Source organism: Pristiophorus japonicus, chromosome 1 (genome assembly GCF_044704955.1).
Source record: "Pristiophorus japonicus isolate sPriJap1 chromosome 1, sPriJap1.hap1, whole genome shotgun sequence".
In the NCBI taxonomy this organism is placed as follows: domain Eukaryota; kingdom Metazoa; phylum Chordata; class Chondrichthyes; family Pristiophoridae; genus Pristiophorus; species Pristiophorus japonicus.
Genome location: NC_091977.1, coordinates 347,594,111 through 347,617,145, shown reverse-complemented (window position 1 = coordinate 347,617,145; position 23,035 = coordinate 347,594,111). Strand labels below are relative to the sequence as shown.

At 42.9% G+C, this 23,035-nt stretch overlaps 1 protein-coding gene across 3 annotated transcripts in view; it reads left to right on the top strand.

Moving 5' to 3' along the window:
- Positions 1 to 23,035, top strand: part of LOC139273387 (cyclin-dependent kinase 13-like) — an 85,555-nt gene that overhangs the window by 48,322 nt on the left and 14,198 nt on the right. For all 3 annotated transcript variants that reach the window (XM_070890245.1, XM_070890253.1, XM_070890235.1), the window contains 4 exons: positions 224 to 301; positions 6,803 to 6,919; positions 8,196 to 8,327; positions 10,955 to 11,154. In XM_070890245.1, coding sequence (XP_070746346.1) covers positions 224 to 301; positions 6,803 to 6,919; positions 8,196 to 8,327; positions 10,955 to 11,154 — 527 coding nt within the window. The remainder of the gene's footprint in view (positions 1 to 223; positions 302 to 6,802; positions 6,920 to 8,195; positions 8,328 to 10,954; positions 11,155 to 23,035) is intronic.

Here is a 23,035-nt window from a genome sequence, read left to right as displayed (position 1 = left end):
CTATATGTGACTCCAGACTCACCGCAATGTGGTTGATGCTTAACTGCCCTCTGAAATGGCCTCGCAAACCATTCAGTTGTAGAAGGCATCTCACCACCACCTTCTCAAGGGCAATTAGGGATGGGCAATAAATGCTGGCCATGTCAGCAACGCCCACGTCCCATGTGTGAATAAAAAAATTTTTTAATTGTAGGTGCTTAAAATAATATTTTGTTTTGTACAGGTGTATTCTGGGTGAGCTTTTTACGAAAAAACCCATCTTTCAAGCAAACCAAGAACTTGCTCAATTGGAATTGATCAGGTAGGTGTTGATGTCGTTCAACTTTTCCGTAAAATTCAACCTTCATCCTAGCATTTGCAGTCAGTGTTAGCGCTCCTAATTAACTCTGCCCATGTTTCCCTAAGTGTTGGTCCCCAAAGGGTAATGCAATAAAATTATTCAAGGAAAACTATTTTAAAGTAACTTTAACCTCAGCCTGCTGTCGTTCTGCATTATGTAATATCCCTCTATGGCCACCTGCAGACCTCGAACCCTGGCAGTTCAGTCATATTTGCATTTCAATTTCTTCCTGGTTTGTCCTATTTTAATTTTGTGGACCTGGTGGTTTGGAAAGCACAGCTCTTGGTATTGTTCCTTCATTGGTGGATAAATCTTAAATCAGAATACTACGGACTGTTAATATCGGCATCCTGAGCAGTTTTATACAGTTGGATCGCAAGGTTCTATGGTACACACCCTGCAGCCCATGAAGCCAAAAATTTGAGCACCCATGTCCTGGATGAGCTTGTTTGCTGCCCCACATGGTATATTAAAAACACCTACACTGCCAACTTCTAAACTAATTTCTTGCTCAGGCCATAGGGTCTTTCATACGTAATATCCTCTTTACAATTCCAATTGACAATAGTTATGACATTGAACTTTAAAATGGATGCACTCTAATTCTGAAACCAAAATCAACATTCTCATATTCTGCACTTTCCTCTCACACCTAGTATGTGCTAACTTGATGCATTATTTCATCAGTAGCTAAGCGTGCAAATGAACATGTCCTGCTCCAGCATCAAACGTGGTCTTTATATTTGGATCAGTATGTCTTCAACATCTGCCAAAAGCTATAAATACTGTGCAAAATGCAGTAGACCGTTCACAATCACAGATGCTCATGGCTAAGAGATAACCTAATTGTTACCAAAACATGATGCAGTAATTTGCCAACTTAGCATTTCGTTCATGAAATTCACCTTTTAAGAAATGGCTACCATGTATTTGCAATATTATTCCGAACATGATTGCCCAGCACGTTAAGCCTGATCGGCGCACACACGATGGACCGAATGGCCACCTTCACCTTCCATGCCGTAAATTTCTATGGGCTAGACTTTCAGCACACCATCGCCCATATAAGCGCTGAGATTCAGGCTATTGTCCAATGGGAACTAGCGCCTGATTATCGCTGGCGCAACTTTCAGCATATAAGAATGAGCAGCATCACCCGGCCTATTTAAAAAAAAAAATATATATATATATATATGACATCATTCTCGTGCAAGACCCAGAATACTGTTTATAATGGAAACTAGCGCCCGATTATCGCCCATAATTTGCGCAAATGACCGCGCACCCAAAAGATGCTCAAAAGCTGCATTCGCCTGACCTTAATTCGGCTGTTTGCTCGCCATTTTGTAACTCGGAGGATCTTTAATAAAAGGTTGCTTGAAGTGGTTGGGAGGAGAAGTAATTCGTGAGTGATTCTAAGGGTGTTTTTGAATCTTGCCAATCATCTAATCACATTGTATTTGCTGAGGACAATTTAAGAAGACCGATTAGGGCATTTATAGTGATGGGGTCTATAATTTCTCAACCAATATTGATAACTACTCACGTGGTAGAATAGAGATGGGAGAAGGTTCATTGGGCATATGATGCTCTTCAATCAGAGAGGTGGCAGACTGCTGAGGAGGAGACGACGTTTACAGCCAATGCATTTACAGGGAAAAGTGATCATACCTGGACTTGTCCGATAACCCGTGCATTAGAAGGCTGAGATTCCAAAAGGAGGTCATCAGTGAGATATGCCAGCTAATTAAGGGAGATCTGCAGCCTACCCAGCACCATCAGGACCACACTGCCCGTTGAGGTTAAGGTTACTGCGGCACTTTCCTTCTACGCATTGGGCTCCTTTCAAGCTTCAGCTGGCGACATTTGCGTATCTCTCAGCACGCCACACATTGCTGCATTCGACAGGTGACTGAAGCCCTTTACACATGCAGGGATAGACTATATCAACTTCCCTATGACCAGGGAGACACAGAGTGAGAGGTCTTTGGGGTTCTCGAGAATAGCAAACTTCCCCAAGGTGCAGGGAGCAACAGACTGTACGCACATCGCCCTGTGAACACTTTTACAGGATGCAGAGGTGTTTCGGAGCTTGAAAGGGATTCTGCTCCTTGAATGTGCAGCTCGTTGTTGACCACAAGCAAATAATCATGGTAGTAAATGCAAATTTTCCAGGGAGCATCCATGATGTGCACATCTTGCGTGAGAGCACTGTCTCTGACCTGTAAGAGTCAGCCACAAGGTCACGTTTGGATACTGGGGGATAAAGGATAAGGCCTTGCCAGCTGGCTCATGAACCCCTTGCATAAGCCCCAGACAGAAGCCGAGAAGCAACCTACAATACCACCCTGAACAGGTCGCTGAGTTCATTGTGGTGTGTTGCATGTTACATAACCTAGCTATCAGGAGAGGACAACAATGCCAGGTGGGACTGCTGGTCCACCTCAGGAGAGAGGGGAGACGGAAGAGGAGGATGAGGACCTCTGGGAGGACAATCAGCCTGGCGAGGACCCATGCCCCCAGGCCCCCCCCCCCCCCCACACACACCACTGGAAAAGCCACGTGGTAGTTACGCAGCTGCAAAACAGCTTTGTGTGAAATTATGTTGGTTGCAGTTGCATTACGTTTCATCCTTGCCTGGCCATTGTTTGCAACCCTTGTATTGATGTTTTACCTTGCATTATTAGAAGACACTTCACAACAATTGTAAAGTTAAACACTCCCCACCCCCAAAAGTCAACAAAATTTTTTCAACAACAATATAACACCCTCCCACCATCCCCAACAGTCAACAATTTAAAAAAAAAATAATCTAACAATATATGGCGCCCCCCTCCCTACTGGTGGCCATGCTTCCCTCCTCTAACTTGACCCCCCCCCCGCCCCTCGTCTTAACCCCCACTTTCCCACTTAATCCACTAGTAACGGGACCAAGACATCTTGCAGCAGAGCACCTTAAGGGCTGTTGCTGTGGGGGGGGGTTAGGGGATATGGTATTGGCAGAATGACCTCAGTGGATCGAGAAGACGTTTGCAGAAAAACATCTTGCGAGTCAGAAGGAACTTCTTCCTCCTACCTCGCATCTGTCGTGCTGGATGGTGGTATGGCACCTTGGGGTGCAGTGCCGTATCTCAAAACTATCGCGTACCGCAAGGCATCGACAGAGTCGGTCGTTCGTCCCATTGCCGCAACGATCTGCCCCATGCCCTCCATTATTCTGGCAGACAGTGTGGCAATGTTCCTGGTCAACCCACCAAGCGCCTGGAGGAGCTCTCGACCTATGTCGACGCTTGCCCTCGACAGTGACACCATGTCCTCATTGACATCTGCCCGTCGCAGCGCGTGCCTACCTCGCCGATCCAACCTCCATGGGGTCGTCATGGGCACTGGACGACTGAGTGCCCTGCTGCAAGACACTTGGCTCCGCTTCTTCATCCGTTGAGGATGACATGGCCACAAGTACCACAGATGACCCTTCCGGCTCATCATCATCCTCCTCCGGTCGTATGCTGTTCTTCTTCCCCTGTGGTGAGCACGACCTGCAGCGGTAGGGGTGATGCTCCTGGGGCCTCCCGTTGTGCCTGGGGAGCTGGAAAACATAATTGAGGTTTGTAGAAGAGAAGAGGGAACATGAGAGTGCTTGCGGTGCGCAGGCATATGTATGAGGAGCAACAGTACTGCAATAAATGTGAACGAGAGGCGTTACATATGATTAACATGAGAATACAGAAACTGCATGCATAACATTATATCATTCATATATTATAATCAAATGGCATTAAATTACTTTAAATTACCACTGGTTTACACATTACTCACATGGCGCAACAACGGGATCTGCACCACCACAGGTGGCAGAACAATTATGGGTGCCCACTAAGGCTACGACATGCTCCTCCAGATCAGTCATAGGGTGCAGATCAGCAGGCCCGTCCCTGGTCCGCCTCCGCTCCGCCTGATTCTTAGATATCGTCCTCTGCAAATGTGACGGGCCTGACATAAGCTAATTGCCTAGGTACTATTACAGAAACACAACAGATATTGTAATCCACAATTAGTCACCCCACATGCTATTCATCGTTAACGTTATAGGCTAATACGGTTTGTATCCAATGGATGCATGGTTATATCATCTGCGTTCAGAGAAAATATTTAATAAGATTGTGTTTTGGAACTAATGCTTGATGCCAACCCTCTCGCGTACAATCTCCAGGAAAGGCCCCATCCACAGACTCTGCCATTTGGTGCCTGAGGGGAGGGAGTCGGTTTATTGAAATCAATGGAGGTCCCCGGGGGGGGGAATCGGGACCACTGATGATCTCGGTAATCACAGGATCATAATGGGAGGGGGCACTGTGTCCCTGGGCTGTGCTTGGAAACCTCTGTGTGGCCAGAACTAATGTCCCAAAGTGTCTCAGGGCATAGTGAGCCAGAGCAGCTCTCCCCAGTCCGGGCTGGGTCACTGTGTGACTGACAGCAGCCGGAGAGATTAGCACAGTCTGGGCAAAGCTGACCGGACCCTTCAGTGCTCAGTTGTGCCCCCATCCACCAAACTAACCAAAAAGGAGACAGTGTCCAAGTTAGAGTTTCTCACAGCACACAAGCAGCGCTAATTTAATAATTCTCCTTCTAAACTAAAGTGGTAGAAATGCTGAGTGTTTGCAGTCTGTCTGTTTCCAGACACAGACATTCCTTTGGCCCCAATTTTCGATCAAAGCGTTTAAATAATAATTAATACTGTCGATTAATTTTATGCATCTCAGCAACATTAGAGTTAAAGGGCACAGGTTCGGACCCCAGTCCAAATCTCAACAGGGAAGCTACCCAAGATTACCCAGCTTAATTGCAACCCGGCAGATTTGCATTCTAATTAATGAGTCAGTGCATCATTACAATTATAAATTTAATACTTTTGCCGCGGAAACAAGACTCTTCCGGCGCTTGCGGCACTGGTCTGCCTCTCGCCAATCGTGGGCCACAGATGCCACAATAGTGGCGATATCCGCCCATATTCTTTGTATATCTGGGGGGGAGATTTCCCACGCCCACCTCGGGTTAATTGGCCCCACCGAGTCTCCACCTCGTGGGCTAAGGCCTCGTTCGCTTCTTCGGAGAAGGCTTTTGCCCTCCTTCTCCCTGCCGACTCCTCGTGCTCCATCTCCATCTTATCTGCTTCTCAATTCCTTCAAAAAATGACTCCTCACAAACCTTCCTTCTCTCTCTCCCTCCCTTTGTCTTCTGAGCATACGCAGATGACCCCTGACCTTCCGAATTGCAGGTAAAGTTCTTTGCTGGAAAAAAAAATGCGCATGCGCAGAATGGCCGTTGCTATGGACGGCAGCCTTGCACGACTGATGCATTGCTATCACCCATTTCAAATCGCTACGGCTATGCCCAAATTAAAAAGGCAAAACTGGCGATTTTTAAAATGAGCGATATTCCAGCGATCCTGAAAAAAATTTTGAAAAGCACTAAGGCCAGAAATATCGCCCATTTTTGGGCAATAGCGATCATAGTGGAAAGTCTAGCCCTATGATTCTAACTCCAGCTACACCCAGTTGGATGATGCTAACTGCATCTCAACACCAATCAGGGCCCAGCTGGTGCCAAGAACTATGTCAGTTAGTGCCATGGACTTGCTGGAATCCATTGATGATGTAACATTACTGACACCATGTGATGTTGAGGATCTTTTATGTCTTCTGCTGACAGCTGATGAGCACCAGAGTATTTTCAGTCAGCACTGGATACCCTTCAGACCACGCCGCTTTAGTAATGTTCAAAACAAAGTCTGAATATCACCCTATGGGAAATGGGGAAGCCTTCTAAACCATTGGCCAATAAACTATTTCTAAATGAGCCTTGCTTATGGGGGATGAGTAACTCGCCTCGGCCTATGGAATATCCCCATCTATACCATTTTCACTGGGGCTCCTCCCATTGAGACCTCGACAGGCTCCCTCTGGGGAGGAAGGTTCATATGGAGGCACCATTTGATAGATAATACTACTGGGGGACTGCAGAGTAAATGGCATAACCAATTATTTGCCCTGCGGCCATATCTGTTAATATCATAGCAATGAGAAGAGACAACACCCTAGCTTCTCAAAGGGATTTCTCTTCACAGTTGGCTAGGTCAATAATGCACTTGAACTTGTAGACATTGTGTTTGTTAGTCTGGTTCTTCAAAAGCAACAACTATTCGATCAGCGTCTCCCGCACCAGATGGCGGGCGCCTTAATTTGAACCTCCCAGGCATCCAGTAATAGACCTTACTAACGCAAAATAGAGAAGTTTTTCAGACATGTTCTACTTGTGTAAGTTTCTCAATATGTATTTAGCATTGAAATGTAAATATTAATTTTGGATAAGTTAAGAGTGGGGAAACTTGCTGGGGAAAAGTCATGCCGTGTACTGAAAAGCAGTTGTGGTCCTTCATCATGTTTTATGTTTTTCCGATAGCCGAATCTGTGGTAGCCCGTGTCCAGCAGTGTGGCCCGATGTGATTAAACTACCTTATTTCCATACAATGAAGCCAAAGAAGCAGTATCGCAGACGATTAAGAGAAGAATATTCTTTGTAAGTGTATTACTGAAAACTCATTTTAGACCCTGGGGCCAGCCAGATTGATCGTGGCGGTTTTTTCCAGTCCTGTTAGATTCAGGTGATCCTAAAAAAAATTTTTGACTTTCAATACCAGAAATGAGAGTTTATAGTTTTGAAGGGAAACTTGAAAAATTGTTTTCTTTTTCCTACTAGAACAAAATGGGTTAAAGAAAGATCTAATAGAAAGTTTCAAAATTATGAAAGTGTTTTAGAGGATAAATAGTGAACAATTATTTCCATTAGTTGATGAATCCGTGACGAGGCAACATAGACAGAAGATTATTACGAGAAGAATGAAGGGGCAAGTTAGATATTTTCTCGGAGTTACTGGAACATGGAATGCATTACCACAAGGGGCTGTTGGGCCATAGATTGTATGGGGAAAGGCCAGGGAAATGGGATTACAGTCGATCATCCCAGTTGAAGTTAGTACTGGCACAGATGCAATGGGCAGAATTACGACTTCCAATGCTATAAATTCAGTGTAATACAGAAAGATTTACTCTGATGTAAGGTCAACTTTATTTTTTTTAATAACGTAATATTTTTCAATTATTTGGGGAGCTTGTTATAGTTTTTGGTAAACCCTGGAGAAAATCCCGGCATACTGGGTAAAACAAGGCCAGAACTGCAGATGCAGGAATGTTTTCCGTTCCATGAGTATTCCCTTTGGTGTTTTCTGTTTCTAATCCTTATCCTTCTCACATTTTAGAGACAAATGTTGGCTGGTTTTCCTAGTTCAGGGCATGTGTAGACACCCTCAAACCTACTGCCTTTCTGTGTTCGCATATATTCACTATTAATCAATGGGGCAAAGGTTATTGGTACTCGCATGTACAGGTGCCATGTCATCGGACTGCTTTCAGTGCCATCTGTTGTCACCTTATGCCATCCTTATCCAACTGGGAGAGTGAGGTCCTCTGGTAATTAGCATCAACCAACATGGGTGCATGCATGTTACTTTAGTGATCTGTTGCTCCCTGTTAAGATGCATTGCTCTCAATCAGAGTTTGAATCCCATTTCAAGTTGTCTGGGAGTCCAAGACCTCTACCCTGTAAGAATGTTTTTTTCAATGCTCTTGAAATTTAGAATCCTTAAATTGTGAAATAATTTATTGAGGGCTTTCTCCATGTCTCATTTAAATAAATTCAGTAATATACGTGTAGTTGTGAATTTAGTGTGTCTGAGAGTTGTGAAAGTTTGTAAAGTTTGGTTTATTTTTCCAGTTCAAATTGTTTTTGTTTTCAGTATTCCAACAACTGCTCTGGATCTCTTTGATCACATGTTAGCTTTGGATCCCAATAAACGCTGCACTGCTGAACATGCTCTTCAATCCGATTTCCTGAGAGAGGTGGATCCTACAAAAATGCCTCCACCTGAGTAAGTAACCTCAAACTTGCATAAGAATTGCTGGACAAAAGAAGACCTGGGACTATCTCGTTCACCATCTGCCATCCTGGTGGGGGTTTTCCCACCACTACTGCTGGAAATCGTATGGGCAATGCTAGATGGATCGTGCTGGTCTGCAACTGCTCCTTAGAACAGATGACTATTTTTGGCATCTTTTATTAAATAATCATACAGCATGCTCCACTTACAGTAGATTGTCAAATAGACAAATGCTTGGTATAGAAACAGAAAATTGGTCAGGAAGGTCTATTACTGCAGCCCCCATCCTGACCTAGATTTTCCTCCCAACCCTCTGACCACAGCATGTAAGTGATGGCCTAGAACTCGATCTGATTTCTCTGCAGGTACTGCTGACCCCAAAATAATAGAGGGTAGTAGTAGTTCCTGGGAAAGCAGTGGAAGGACCACTGATGTCCTTTTGTAGGGAGAGGGCTCAGTCGTGAACATCTCTCTTCCCCCATCTCTGACTCGAGAGCTTTCTTTTGGTGTGCTGTACCCCTTGTATGTTTGTTCCCCCTTCTCTGATGTAGCAGCAGTTTCACTGCAGCGCCGCCACTTCTTCCTCGCAGTGATATGGGGGGGGGGAGAGAGACGGCCTGCTCCACATGGGTAATGACCCCTGACCCAGGAAACCCAAGTCATGGGATTAGCAGGATCAAGAGGCAGGCAGAAGTCCAGAAACGCGAACCCTAATTTTGCCAATGGAATGTGGAAAATCCAGGCCAACTGTTAAATTCCCAGTTTTCCCCAATTTGCCACGGTCCGTTTCTCTGAAACTACCTCAGATAAAGTTAATTGTTTTGTATATTTATTATCTCCACTGTTGTAACTAAAGCGTTTTTTTGTGTAACAATTTTAATCGCATACATTAATACAACTGAACCACAACAGCTTCCACTTGCCTGCCCCCTTAGCTCTATAATCCGTCAATTTTATTTGATAAACCTTCGTTTTGTCTTTCAAGCGGTTTTCAGTGATTTTTTTTTTTTTAAGTACAATATAAAAATTCAATTAGAATAGCTGAGCACTGTGGAAGTGTAGTTTGTTCACGTCAACCGACAATGTCATCTGGTCAAAGTAAAATACAGGTTGTACCTCTCCAGTCCCTGACTCTTTAGTCCGGAAACATCCCTGGTCCGGCATCACTCCCGGCGTGGGTAGCGTCCCACGCTGTTCATTGTGGTACGTGGGAAGGGCAGGCAGCTAACTGAGGTGCCGAAGCTGGGCCTAGCCCCAGACACGCTCTTCCCCCTGCTGCCCACTGCCGCCACTCTCAGCAGGAGGCTCGGGGCCTGGCGGCTTGCGGATCAGCTCTCTCTCCCCGCCCTGCCTCTTCTCTTCCCACCCCTCTGCTTCTCTCCCCACCCCGCCACAGAACACATCCGGGTTATTGTCAGCAACGTTGTCGCCAGTTGACCTCGCATGGTTCGGAAAATTCTCTGATCCGGCACCGGTAGGGTCCCAAGGGTGCCGGATCAGAGAGGTCCAACCTGTACATGAATGTTACATGGGTGTGTTTTGACTTGTTTACCTGACGCTCAACACAAATTGCACCCACTCTTAAGTGCAGCACTGTGGTAGTTACTGAGTAGGAATGCTGAAAATCATCAGCTGTTCTGAGTAGCAGGCTAGGTTGAGCGGAACCTACCACTTTCTATCCATGCTCTGCATCTGAGATTATTTTCCCTTTGCCCACCTCCATGTTATCCTTTAAGGTCCAACTTGACACCCAGAAACCTGAAAGTGGAGTTGAACCCTGCCAAGTGTCTCCTTCAAATGCTCTCATTCCACATGTATGTCCAACCATGCTCATTCCTTTTATGCTTCCAACCTAAATGGGGCTAAAGGGGTTAAATTATGAGGATAGGTTTCACAGACTAGGCTTGTATTCCCTCAAGTATAGAAGATTAACGGGTGATCTAATTAAAATGTTTAAGATGATTAAAGGATTTGATAAGGTAGGTAGAGAGAAACTATTTGCTTTGGCAGGGGAGTCCAGAACAAGGGGCATAACCTTAAAATTTGAGCTGGGCCATTTAGGGGTGTTACTAGGAAGCACTTCTTCACACACAGGTTAATAGAAATCTGGAACTGTCTCCGCCAAAAAGCTGTTGAGCCTAGGTCAATCGAAAATTGAGGTTGATAGGTTTTTGTTAGGTAAGGGTATTAAACGCAAGGGAACCAAGGCGGTTAGATGGAAGTAAGATACGATCAAGTTGAATGGCGGGACAAGCTTGAGGATACACCTTATCCTGTGTAACCATTGCCCTACCTAATTGCTAACTTTCTGTCCACCTCCATGCTGTCATCCCCTGTTCCCGTTTCTTCCCTACCCCCAACCCCCATAAAAAGGACATCTCTTGCAGACATGGTGAGTGCTATATGAGCAAGGCTATTCTGCATCCACAGCATGAGTGAAAGAGGTGACTAGCATTAAATTTGCTAGTGGGGCTCACTGCTTAAAGCATTGTTGAGAATAAGGATTAGGAACAATAGTAATAGCTTATAGTGGTTGGGACAGGGCTGCTGAGAGGAGTATGAAACGGGCAATGCTTGTACACCATTTACTGTACCAATGTTGTTGTCTCTTTATGTAGCCTGCCACACTGGCAAGATTGTCATGAATTATGGAGCAAAAAACGGCGAAGACAGAAGCAATCTGGAATTAGCGATGATGCAGCGCCCAAAGTTCCTCGTAAGGACTCTGCTTTAAGTATGGATGATAGCAGGAACAACACACCTCAAGGCTTACAACTCTCTCAACATAAAACTCAGGGCAATTCCAGTATAGGAATAGGTCAGTGATAACTCTGCTTTCTGTTGTTTTCTCCATTTTTTTCGCTTGTGCTGCATGTTCATTAATAAAAGGGTCTGCTGCAAATATGGCTTCAGCTTGTCTCCATATTCTGTCCTTTTAGGCTTCAAAACTTAATTTGGCCTGTAGAATGTTTCTGTTAAACTGTAATGTGCTCTAAGTGACATTGATAAGTAAGTGCCAGAGTGACCTTTTCGTACACTTCAATTAACACCCAAGACAAGGGGCTGCTCAAGTCAAATACTCGTTCAATAAAATGTCTCATAATTCTCTTGTTCTCTCTTACACCCACCCAGTATGTATGTATGTGTTTCTCCCACCTACCTCCCTTTTACACTGTTTCCTCCCTCCTCCCCTCATGCAGTCTTCCTCCCTGCGTACCCATACTTCTCTGACCCTGCTTTCTGGGTGCACACACTCTGTATCTACCCTCGCCTGTCTCTGTTTCTTTTTTATTTATACATATAGCAAAGTTGTTAATTTGCTTAATTTGAGCTTGGTAGCACTCTTGTCTCTGAGCTAGAAACTTGTGGGTTCAAGCTCCCCTCCAGGACTTGAACACACAATCTCGGCTGACACTTGATAGCAATACTGAGGGAGTGCTGCATTGTCACAAGTGCTGTCTTTTGAAACAGATGCAAGACTAAGGTCTCTTCTGTGTTCAGGTGGACATTAAAGATCTCCTGTAGTAGCGAGTGAAGAATTGTTAATTTCACTTGGTATTTAGCCACCGTTCCTCTCTCGACCAACACCGTCAAAAACAGATTAACTAGTCATTCACTGGGCACTACTATTCCTAAAAATGTTAGTTTTTTGGAGGCCTTAAGCATACTGTTTGCATTGTGTGACTTGCAGTATGTGCAGAGGCTGCACTCAATTTCTTTCCTTACTGTTTGAGACATCAGTGAGATCTTACAAGACCACTACTCCTGCTAAGTCAAACACCTTTTTAAGCTCTGTTTACAATCAATGTGTACACATTGTCCTGCTAACTTGACCACTCAGCGATTCAGAAAGCCGACCGCTTACTTGGATTCCTGCCTATATTTTCAACCCCTCTTCTGTTATCTGCTGGGTGAAAGGGAACAGTATTTTAATTTGAGCCTCAATTGAAAAGCTTTTGCTCCATTGTGCCTGTGTCACCAAGACATAGCTAACCTTCCGGACAGCAAGTGCCGAGGTAAAGGATATATTCTTCAGAAATTCCACCGAGGGTTATCTAAGCATCCAGCAAGATTTAGTTCAAATCTAATTGTTCCTAACTTTCACTTGTTACATCACGGAGTCATGCTGCAGCTAATTCTCCCATAGGGTGAGCGGGCTCTACCTGTTAACTCAACAACTCGGCCACTTTTAAGCATTTCCTTACAATGGGGAACTTAAGTGAGACTGAACTAAGTTGCTGTTCAATCTATACATGCAGTAGAAAGTTATTCAAATATGTTTTCTTTTCCTCTCCTACTAAAATGGCATACATGTATGTACAGTCTCATTGCACAATGAAAGAAGAGCTTCATTAGGTTTTGAGTTAACCAAACATTCTTGTTTGTGATAACTCGTGTTCCTTATGGTATCTTGTTGTCTATACATTGCTTATCTTTCTGGAGCAAGGGAGAGCTTGTGGCTGCACTCGTCACTGTGAGCCAGATGCTGATATTCCTCTGCAATAAAGTCCTCAGTCTTTCTATGTAGTTATACAATGAACATGTCCTGTAGGTTCCAGTCCAGGCCTACTTTTCAAGCTCTGATTCTAAAATGTGTGCGGTTAATTATAAAATGTGATCCGCCGCCATTCACTTTTGCTGATGGTTTCAGTTCTGCATTGTCATCCACGATTGTGCTGGTTCTCTGTTAGAACATATGACATGTTCAAATAAAGGGCAAAAAAACCCAGTCTGCTTCTGTGAATTTGAAGTAATCCAAACATTTAGATTTTGGGATGCGTTTTCCAATTGGCTATATTTTAACTTTGGCATTAACCAGGTTAAGATATATGGTAATAGTGCAATAACATGATCAGAAAATCTAGGTTTCTGTGTTTTTAAGATCAACATAAAATGTCGAGTACAAACTTAAGTTTAAAAACAAGTATACACACCTAATCTGCCTACCTTGAAAAAAACAAGTATTAAACTTTTTCTATTTAAACCAAAGTTGCAAGTTTGTAGCGACTGAGATTGTAACCGTATATGTAGCCTTTAACCTTAGGTTTGCACCTGGCTGTTTTAAAAATGGTTGTAGGCTGTATACACATCTGTACATGTAGATGCAGCATTTCTGACTGGAATTTCTAATCACCTACAAATTTATAGACTTTCCAGTCTAGATAAATTGTTTCTGTATTTTAGCTTTTGCCCCATACTTGGATCATGATGAAGTGATTGCACAATTAAGCTTATGAATTATACAAATGTAAAAAGATAGTAATGCATCAGGATGTTCTAATGGCATATAAGTCACAAATGTGAATGCTCACATTTTTACCAGTGTCATAATCAATTGAGATTTATCGTCCATAACTCCATAAAAGAAAAGACTTTTATTTATCGAACAATGACAACTTGTATTTATATAGTGCCTTTAACCATGGAAGAAGCCCAGAACACTATAGACCAATTAACTTAATGTTGATGGTAGGAAAGGTAATGGAATCCTTGCTCAAAGATGGAATACAAAAACATCTAGAAACTGCAAATCTAATCGAGTAGTCAGCACGGATTTCAAAAGGGACGGTCATGCTTGGTCATCCTTGTTGAATTCTTTGAAGTAATCGAAAGGGTAGACAAGGGTAATGTAGACAATGTATTATATTTGGATTTTTAAAAGGCCTTCGATAAGGTACCATATAGTAGACTCGTGACTAAGGGCAGAACATGTGGGGGCAGGGGACAAGTAGCCGAATGGATAGCAAGCTGGCTACAAAACAGAGAATAGTGGTTAAAGTTACTCAGATTAGCCAAAGGTGGGAAGTGGTGTTCTAAATGATCGATGCTGGGACCAGATAAATGATTTGAACTTTGGAATCAGAAGTATAATTTCAAAATTTGCAGACACCACCAAATTGGGGGTGTTGATTAATACAGTGGAGGACTGCGGAAAAAATGCAGGAAGATGTAATTAGCAAATTGGTGTAATTAGCAAATGAACTTTGATATCGATAAGGGGGAGGTGGTACATTTAGGTAGGAAGAATAAGGAGGCCAGAATAAAAAGGCCACATACTCCTTTGAAAATAAGTGTCTAAATGGAGTAGAGGAGTTGAGGGATCTGGGGTTACAGGTACACAAATCATTAAATGTAGGTTCATAAGGCCATAAAAAAGTAAACCAAGCCCTGGGTTCATGTTAGGAGGTATAGAACTGAAAAACAGAAGTTATGTTAAACTTGTATAGAACTTTACTTAGACCACACTTGGAATACTAGGAACAGATCTGGTCTCCATATAAAAAGGACATAGAGGCTGGAGAAGGTGCAAACCAGATTTACTGGGATGATACAAGAACTGAGAGGTTATACCTGGCGGGATAAAGTGAACAGGCTGGGACTCTTCTCCAGAAAAGAAAAGACCGAGGAGCGACCTGATCGAGGTCTTTAAGATTATGAAAGACTTTTATTGGGTAGATGTAGAGATGATTCCACTTGCAGGGCAGACCAAAACTAGGGACCATAAATATAAGATAGTCACTAATAAATCCAATAGGGAATTCAGGAGAAGCTTCTTTACCCAGAGTGTGGTTGGAATGCGGAAGCCGCTACCACAAGGACTAATTAAAACGAATAGCATTGATGCAGTTAAGAGGAAGCTAGATAAACACGAGCGAAAAAGGAATTGAAAAGTGTGCTAATGGGGTTAGGTGAAAAAGGGTGGGAGGAGGCGCAAGTGGGGCATAAACACCAACAAGGCGCTATTGGGCCGAATGGCATGTTTCTGTTCTGTAAATACTATGTAATACTACTATGTAATACGTAGTAGTATTAAAAGGAACAGCATTCCAAGCCAAAGGTGAATTTAGGATTGGCCGAAAAGATGGTGTTTTGAATTCAGGTCTACTGTAGATACCTTGTCGAGTTCAATGGCATCAGTCGCTCCGATGCTTTTATGGAAGTTGACTCAGTGAGAGTGTCGCAGTGGAATCCCCTTGTGACCTGAACCGGATATCTCTGCCTTTTGTGCATGTATTTCTTCAATCTTTCCGAAGGTGGGCCGAGTTAACACTGGATGAGATGGGCCTTGGTTCAAATCATTAAGGTACTTTATTCCACAACAATGTGAATGTGTGGACCAATAGTTGTGATCAGATTACTATGTTCAATCTATGCAACTGATCTCATTTAATAATGTAAAAATAATGAACATGCTATCCTACCCCACTTCAGTGGTTCGTCTTGCTTGACTTAAATAGACTAACTCCTCTGAATTCTGACTTGAGAGTCTTGCCTTTTCTGGGCCTTCTCTGTTGCAAAAGTTAGACTGCCTTTTAGGTATCTCCTCTCATTGCCCACTTCATAGACAGACAGCGATGAAAGATAAGTTTTCAGATAACCCAGACAAACTAACAAATAATTTATTGTTTAACGTCTGTGGAAAAACAACTTGCGTTTAGCAGATTAACCACCCTTCATCGGGGTGTCTTTTTTTTGAAACTTTAGAATACAATGCTTTCTAAAAACCCACCATTAAAAGAGCTCTTTGCAAATCCTTTCTGTGAATACATAGTCAAAAATTCTTGAACTGTGACAGATGGGTTTTGAGAAGATTTTTAATGGAGGAAAGAGTAAATGGAGAGCTTGGGAAGCAAGAGCAGGACCCAGGCAGTTGAATCCTATACTAGCAGTGGTGAACCGATAGGTGGCGGGGAAATGGAGGAAGGTGTGCACAGACAGCAAGACTAAAGGGTGCAGAAAAGAAAGCAAGTCTATAGGCGATTATTGAGGTAGGATGGAGTGAAGCCATGAGGATTTTGAAGATGAAGGGAAGGATTTTATAGTTAATGCATTGGGAAGAGAGATCCAGTCTAGGTCTGTGATGATGGGAGTGACGGATGAGTGGGACTTAGTACGGAACAGGATATGGGCAGGTGCATTTTGGATATGTTGGGGTTTATGGAGGATGCAAGATGGGAGGCCAACAAGGACAGCATTGGAATAATCACAGAAGTGACAAAACTGGATAATGGTTTCACTAGCAGTGGGGATGGAGGCAGGCAATACAATACTGTGGGGATGGAAATCCGCCATCTTGCTGATCGAAAGGATGTGGAGTTTGTAGCTCAGCTTGGGTCAAATTGGACACCAATATTTTGCAATGTCTTACTCATTCTGAGCAGGTGACCAGGGAAATGTATGGAGTCTGGTATAATGGAGCAGATTTTATGGTGGAGCCCAAGAACCTTTCTTTGATTCTTCCTGATCAGCTGCGAGAAGTTGTGATTCATCAATGACTTAGTTGTCATATGGCATGGATGCAATTGTGGATTCAAGAGAAGTGGTGGAGGGTATATATAATATATATGTGGAAGTTGACCAATACATTTGGATGTCACTGAGGGACAGCTAGCAGATGAGGGAGGCAGAATCAATGGATAGATCCTTGGGGAAACTCTGGTGTGTGGTAGGAAAGAGAAATCCTTGCTGGAAATGTGCTGGCTGTGTCCAGGCTCTTTGGAGTGATACTATACAAAGGCCGTCCCACAGAGGTGGGAAAGAGAGAGTGGAAGAACATTCCTATCAAACACTGCGGGAAGTAGAGGAGGGATCATTTGTGATTTTGACTGGGGTACACTGAGTGTAAGTGGAAGATTCAAAAACAAAATTGTATCACGTCAATGTTGGAAAATATTCCAGGACACTTCACAGGAGTGTAAAAAAAGACTTTCACAACCTCAGGATGCCTCAAAACGCTTTACAACCAATGAGTGTAGTCACTGTTGTAATGTAGGAAACGCGGCAGCCAATTTGCACACAGCAAGCCCCAGCAAATATCAATGTAGTGATGTCCAGATCATTTTAGTAATATTGATTGAGGAATAAATATTGGCCAGGACACCGGGGATAACTCCCCTGCTCTTTTTTGAAAAAGTGTCATGGAATCTTTTGTGCCCAACTGAAAGAGCAGATGAGGCCTCTGTTTAAAATCTCATCAGGGACGGCACCTCAGTATTGTACTGGAGTACCAACATAGATTTTTATGCACAAATCTCTGGAGTGGGACTTGAACCCACAATCTCTGACTTAGAAACAGGAGTACTACCAACTGAGCCACAGCTGACAATCCGACAAAAATTGACATCGTCGAAGGACAAGATATTAGGATGGGTAAATAAAAACTTGGTCAGAGGTTTTAAGGAGGGTGTTGAAGAAGGAAAAGGGTGAAGAGGTTTATGGAGGAACATCCAGAGCTTAGGGCTTTAACAGCTGAAGACATGGCTGTCAGTGGTGGGGTTGGTTTGCTCGAGGCCAGATTTGGAGGAATGCAGAGCTGGAGGAGGTTAGAGGCAGGGAGGGGTGAGGTTATGAAGTGATTTAAACGTAATGTTGAGAATTTGAAAATCTAAGCTTTGGTGAACCGGAAACCGATGTACTTCAGTGAGCACAGTGGTGATGAGTGAGCGGGACTTGGTGAGGGTGTTGGAAACGGGGTGTGACATGGGAGGGATATAGAAAGGGAAGGGAGGTTAAAAATAGATAAGAGGGCAAATAAATTTATGGTGGCTTTTGAGTGAGGAATGGTAAGTGATTTTGAAGGAGGAAGATACACCAACTAGCACGGGAGTCAGGAGTGGTGGCTGAGTGCTTAGGAGTTTGGTGAAGGGGCTCAAGGAAGCAGCAGGTGGATCTTCTGGACAAGGTGAGTTTGGAGAGTGAATGCAGGGAGATGGGGGAGAAACTGCAAATTGATGCGTATTCAGGGTTGGAATGGTTAGGAGACTGGGGGAGAACTGCGAGGAGGAGGAGGCAAATGTGGATATGGAGTCTTATGTCTGCAGTATATCCTAAACCACTTTACAACTTATAAATTGCTTTTATAGTGTAATCACTTATGTAGGCAAACATGACAGTTAATTTGTGCACTGAACAAGATCCACAAAAAGCAAGTGAATAAAAGACCAGGTAATTGGTATTTGGTGATGTTGATTGAGGCAAGAATGTTGTCTTGGACACCTGGAGAAATCCACGTTCATTTTTGATAAGTGCCATGAGATCTTGTGTCCACTTGAGCAGAGAATGGGCCTTTATTTTAATGTCTTCTTCAAAAAAACAGGAACATAACAATAGAGGACCTATTACGCTGCTGGGTGAATACTAAAAAACTATAGACCACCAAATAGTGGGGAAGAGATAGAGAGCAGTGATCAAAATATCATGAGATTTAGAAAAGTTATGAAAAGGTCAAGGAACAATCAAACGTGAAAGTACTCAACTGGAGGTGAGCTAATTTCAGTGAGTTGAAAAGAGATCTGGCCCAGGTGGATTAGAATTGAAGATTGACAGTAAAATAGTAAATGAGCAATTGGAGGCCTTTAATGAGAAGATAGTTAGGGTACAGACTAGACTCATTCCCACAAGGGTGAAAGAGAGGGCATCCAAAGCTACAGCTAGAGATGACTAAACATATGTAGATTAAAATGAAACAAAAAGGAGGCTTATAAATTTCAGGTTGATAATTCAGCAGAGAATCGAGCTAAATACAAAAATTGGAGAGGACAATTGAAAAAGGAAATTAGAGGGACAAAGAAAGTGGATGAGAATAGATAAGCTTATCAGAAAAGGGGAACCAAAAGTTTTTTTCATAAAGATACAAGTGGCAAAATGGTAGTCAAAGGAAGGATGGGGTCTATTCGGGAGCAAAAAGATCATCCTGTAGCGGCAGAAGGCATGGCTGAAGTACTAAATGAGTACTTTGCATCTGTCTTCACTAAAGAAGAGTATGCTGCCAATTTCACAGTAAAGGAGAAGGTAGTAGAGAAATTGGATGGGATAAAAAGGAGGTATTTTAAAAGGTTTCCAGCCCTCTACAAGTAGAAAAGTCACCCGGTCACGATGGAATGCATCCTAGGTTGCTGATGGAAGTAAGAGTGGAAATTGCGGAGGCTCTGACCACAATCTTCCAATCCTCCTTGGTCCAGGACTGGAGAATTGCAAATGTTACACCCATGTGCAAAAATGGGAGAGGGATAAAACCGCAACGACAGCCCGGTCAGCCTAATGTCTGTGGTGAGGTAACTTTGAGGCAATAATCCAAGACAAAGTTAATTGTCACTTAGAAAAATTTGGATTAATAAATGAAAGCTGGCACTGATTTGTTAAAGACACATTGTGTTTGACTAACTTGAGTCCTTTGATGAAGTAATGGAGAGGGTTGATAAGGATAGTTGATGTTGTGCATATGGACATTGAAGAGTCATTTGATAAAGTATCACGTAATAGACTTGTTAGCAAAATTGAAGCCCATGGAATGAAAGGTGCATGGATATGTAATTGGCTACAGGACGACTGCTCTTTTTGATCTATATTAATGACCTGGACTTGGGTATACAGGGCATCATTTCAAAGTTTGCAGATGACTCAAAACTCAGAATTGTATTAAACAGTGAGGATAGTAATGGAGTCCAAGAGGACATAGACAGACTGGTGAAAGGGGCAGCTACTTGACAGATGAAATTTAATGCAGAGAAGTGTGAAGTGATTCATTTTGGCAGGAAGAATGAGGAGAATATATAAATTAATGGAACAGTTTTTAAGGGGGTGAAAACACAGACCTGGGGATGTAAGTTTAAGTTGCGAATACTGTTTTAAAAGGCCTATGGGATCCTTGGCATTATAAAAGAGGAGCAGAGTACAAAAGCAAGGAAGTTATGGTAAACCTTTATAAAACACTGGCTAGGCCCCAGCTTGGAGTATTGTGTCCAATTCTGGGCACCACATTTAGGAAGGATGTCAAGGCTTTAGAGAGGGTGGCGAGCAGATTTACTCGAATGGTACCAGGGATGAAAGACTTCACTTATGTGGAGAGACTAGAGAAACTGGGGTTGTTCTCCTTCGAGCATAGGTGGTTAAGGGGTGATTTGATAGGGGTGTTCAAAATCGTGAAGGGTTTTGATAGAGTAAATTAGGAGAGCATGTATCCAGTGGCAGAAGGGTCGGTAACCAGAGGACACGGATTTAAGGTGATTGGCAAAAGAACCAGAGATAACAGGAGAGGGGGGGGGAAACATTACGCAGCGAGTTACGAGTTGAATGCACTGTGAAAGGTGGTGGAAGCAGATTCAATAATAATTTTCAAAGGGGAATTGGCTGAATGGAAGGTGCTACCTGTCTTGTTAGTCAATACTATGGCGATAAAAGCCGGTTGCAGGCTCCCATAACAAAACCACTTAATTTGAATTGCATTATATAATTTATATTCTGTCTACTTCAGGGGTGTTTAAACTACAGCCGTGGCCTGTGAAATTCTGCCCTATTTGTGCTTAATTTCTTACAGCTATATCCTTACAATTTTGTAGATTTGGAGATTTTGAAAGGGCTGTATTTGAATGCCTCATTGATGATAAATCTTAAATCAGAACTCCTAGGAAGGCCATTCAATTCTTCGATCTTGTTCCACTATTCAATTAGATCATGGCTGATCTGTACCTCAACTCCATTTACCTGCCGTTGCTCTGTATCACTTGATACAATTACCTAATAAAAAATCTGTTGACTTAAGTCTTGAAAATTCAATTGGCCCAGCATTCATAACCTTTTGGAAGAGTTCCAGACTTCCATTACCCTCTCTGAAAAGGTGCTTCTGGATTTCATTCCTGAATGGCCTAATTTTAAGATTGTGCCCTTTTTTCTGGATTTACCCCACTGGAAGTAATAGCTTCTCTGTATCTACTCTGTTGAATCCTTTTATAATCCTTTTATCATTTTATAATCCGTTAGTCTCAACAACTTGAGATGGAAGCAGAATGTAAACTTTATAGGTGACACTCCAAGATCCATCGTATACGACTATATGACCCATGAAGACTAAATAGGGCTAAAAATTCATTTTTTGATGATGGCTGTATTTTTTCGCCAAAAATACCACTATGACTCCGCTACCTCGACGAGGCCTAAAATTTGGGCTTCAGTTCGCCCAGCGGTAAAAATCAGCGTTGCACGAGGATTCGTGGCGCAAACTGCAAATTTTCTCCGAGGCAGATATTGCTGCGAGAGGCCTTGGGAGCGGGGAAAACAACAAAAAATAATTGCAAAAAATCACAAAACATTCACAAGACACTTAACTATCGAATCGCTGCAAAAGAATTAAAAAAAATAAAAATTTAACTTACCATTTTTGCAGGTCTTCATACCTACCGCTGTTCCAACGGCTGCAACACAGGTTTTACCCTGGGCATTTTTTCTCGTCCTAACTACAGGTGCGCTGTGAGCCAAATTTTGGCAAAAGCGCTATTTCAAGTCTTGCACACTGGCGGTCCTCTCCCCAGTGGTACCGAATTTCCCGGTTTGCCAAAAACGGCAAAATATCGCCAAAAGTAGGTGAATTTTTAGCCCAAAGAGCTTAAGCCTTCATTTCGTATGTACTCGAAGGTGTTGGTGTCATGAAATAATTGAAATATCTTGAGTGTACAGCAAAATGAGATTACAGCCTTTAAATGATTATGTACGATCACTGTTTTTATTATGTATAAATATACTGTGGGGTGCAAGGGATGTTTTGCCTTCATTTTATGTCTTTTATTTGTCTAGTTTCATGGTGATCACAGGCCAGTGCTTCCATGGAGCTGCATTTGATTGATGCCTCTGTCTGTATTAATGTGATACATTTATTGCAAGTTTCTGTAGAGACAAACCACCATCCATTACTGACAAATAAGTGAACATTGTAACATAGACAATGGATTGGATTTTAAGCTAGGATGCTACTGATGTAGAAAAAACAGTTTGGCAAGGTGTGTAGCAGAGATTTGTTTTAAGAAAATTAAACTTGCATTGAAGAACATGAGGGGTAATCTAACTACAAAGATCCTAAGGTCCTCAATTTCTGGTACACATCCCCTCTCACTATTCTCCGCTCCCACCACCCCCCCCCCCCCCCCCCCCCCTCACCCCCTCATTGTATGGGTTGTGGGAGCCTATACAACTTTTGGATACGACTATCCACTGATATAATTGTTATGGCCATGGAAGGAGCATTCATAAAAACACAAGAAATAAGAGCAGGAGTAAGCCATTTGGCCCCTCGAGCCTGTTCCGCCATTCAGTGTAATCATGACTGATCTACCGCAACTCAACTATCCCGCCCTATCCCCATAACCCTTGATTCCCTTACTGTCCAAAAAATCTATCGATCTCCATCTTGAATATATTCTACGACTGAGCATCCACAGCCCTCTGGGATAGAGAATGCCAAAGACCCACATTGCAGCCTGTCCGACTGTTAATTCGCCTGCAAATCCTTCCACTAAATTCTGTAATTCAGTTCTCCAAAGGAAGAGTGTGAAGATATGAAAATGACAAAACTCAGACCATTGACACTAGGGATCAGTCATGTGGCTCTTCACACTGCCTCCAGTGTTTGCAAAGCTCCCTTGTGTCTTGAGACCGGAACTGAGTGCAATATTCAAGGTGCGGTCTGACCAGGACACCATCGGTTTAATCATGACCTGGCTTTGTTGATTGTTGCTCTGGATCTCAATATTGGATGAGCAGAAATTTCCTTCAACTGAATATTGGGAAGACTGAAGCCATTGCCTTTGGTCCCCACCATAAACTCTGTTCCCTGACCACCATTTCCATCCCTGGCAACTATCTGAAGCTGAGCCAGACAGTTCACAACTTTAGTGTAGTGTTTGACCTCGAGATGAGCTTCCGACCAC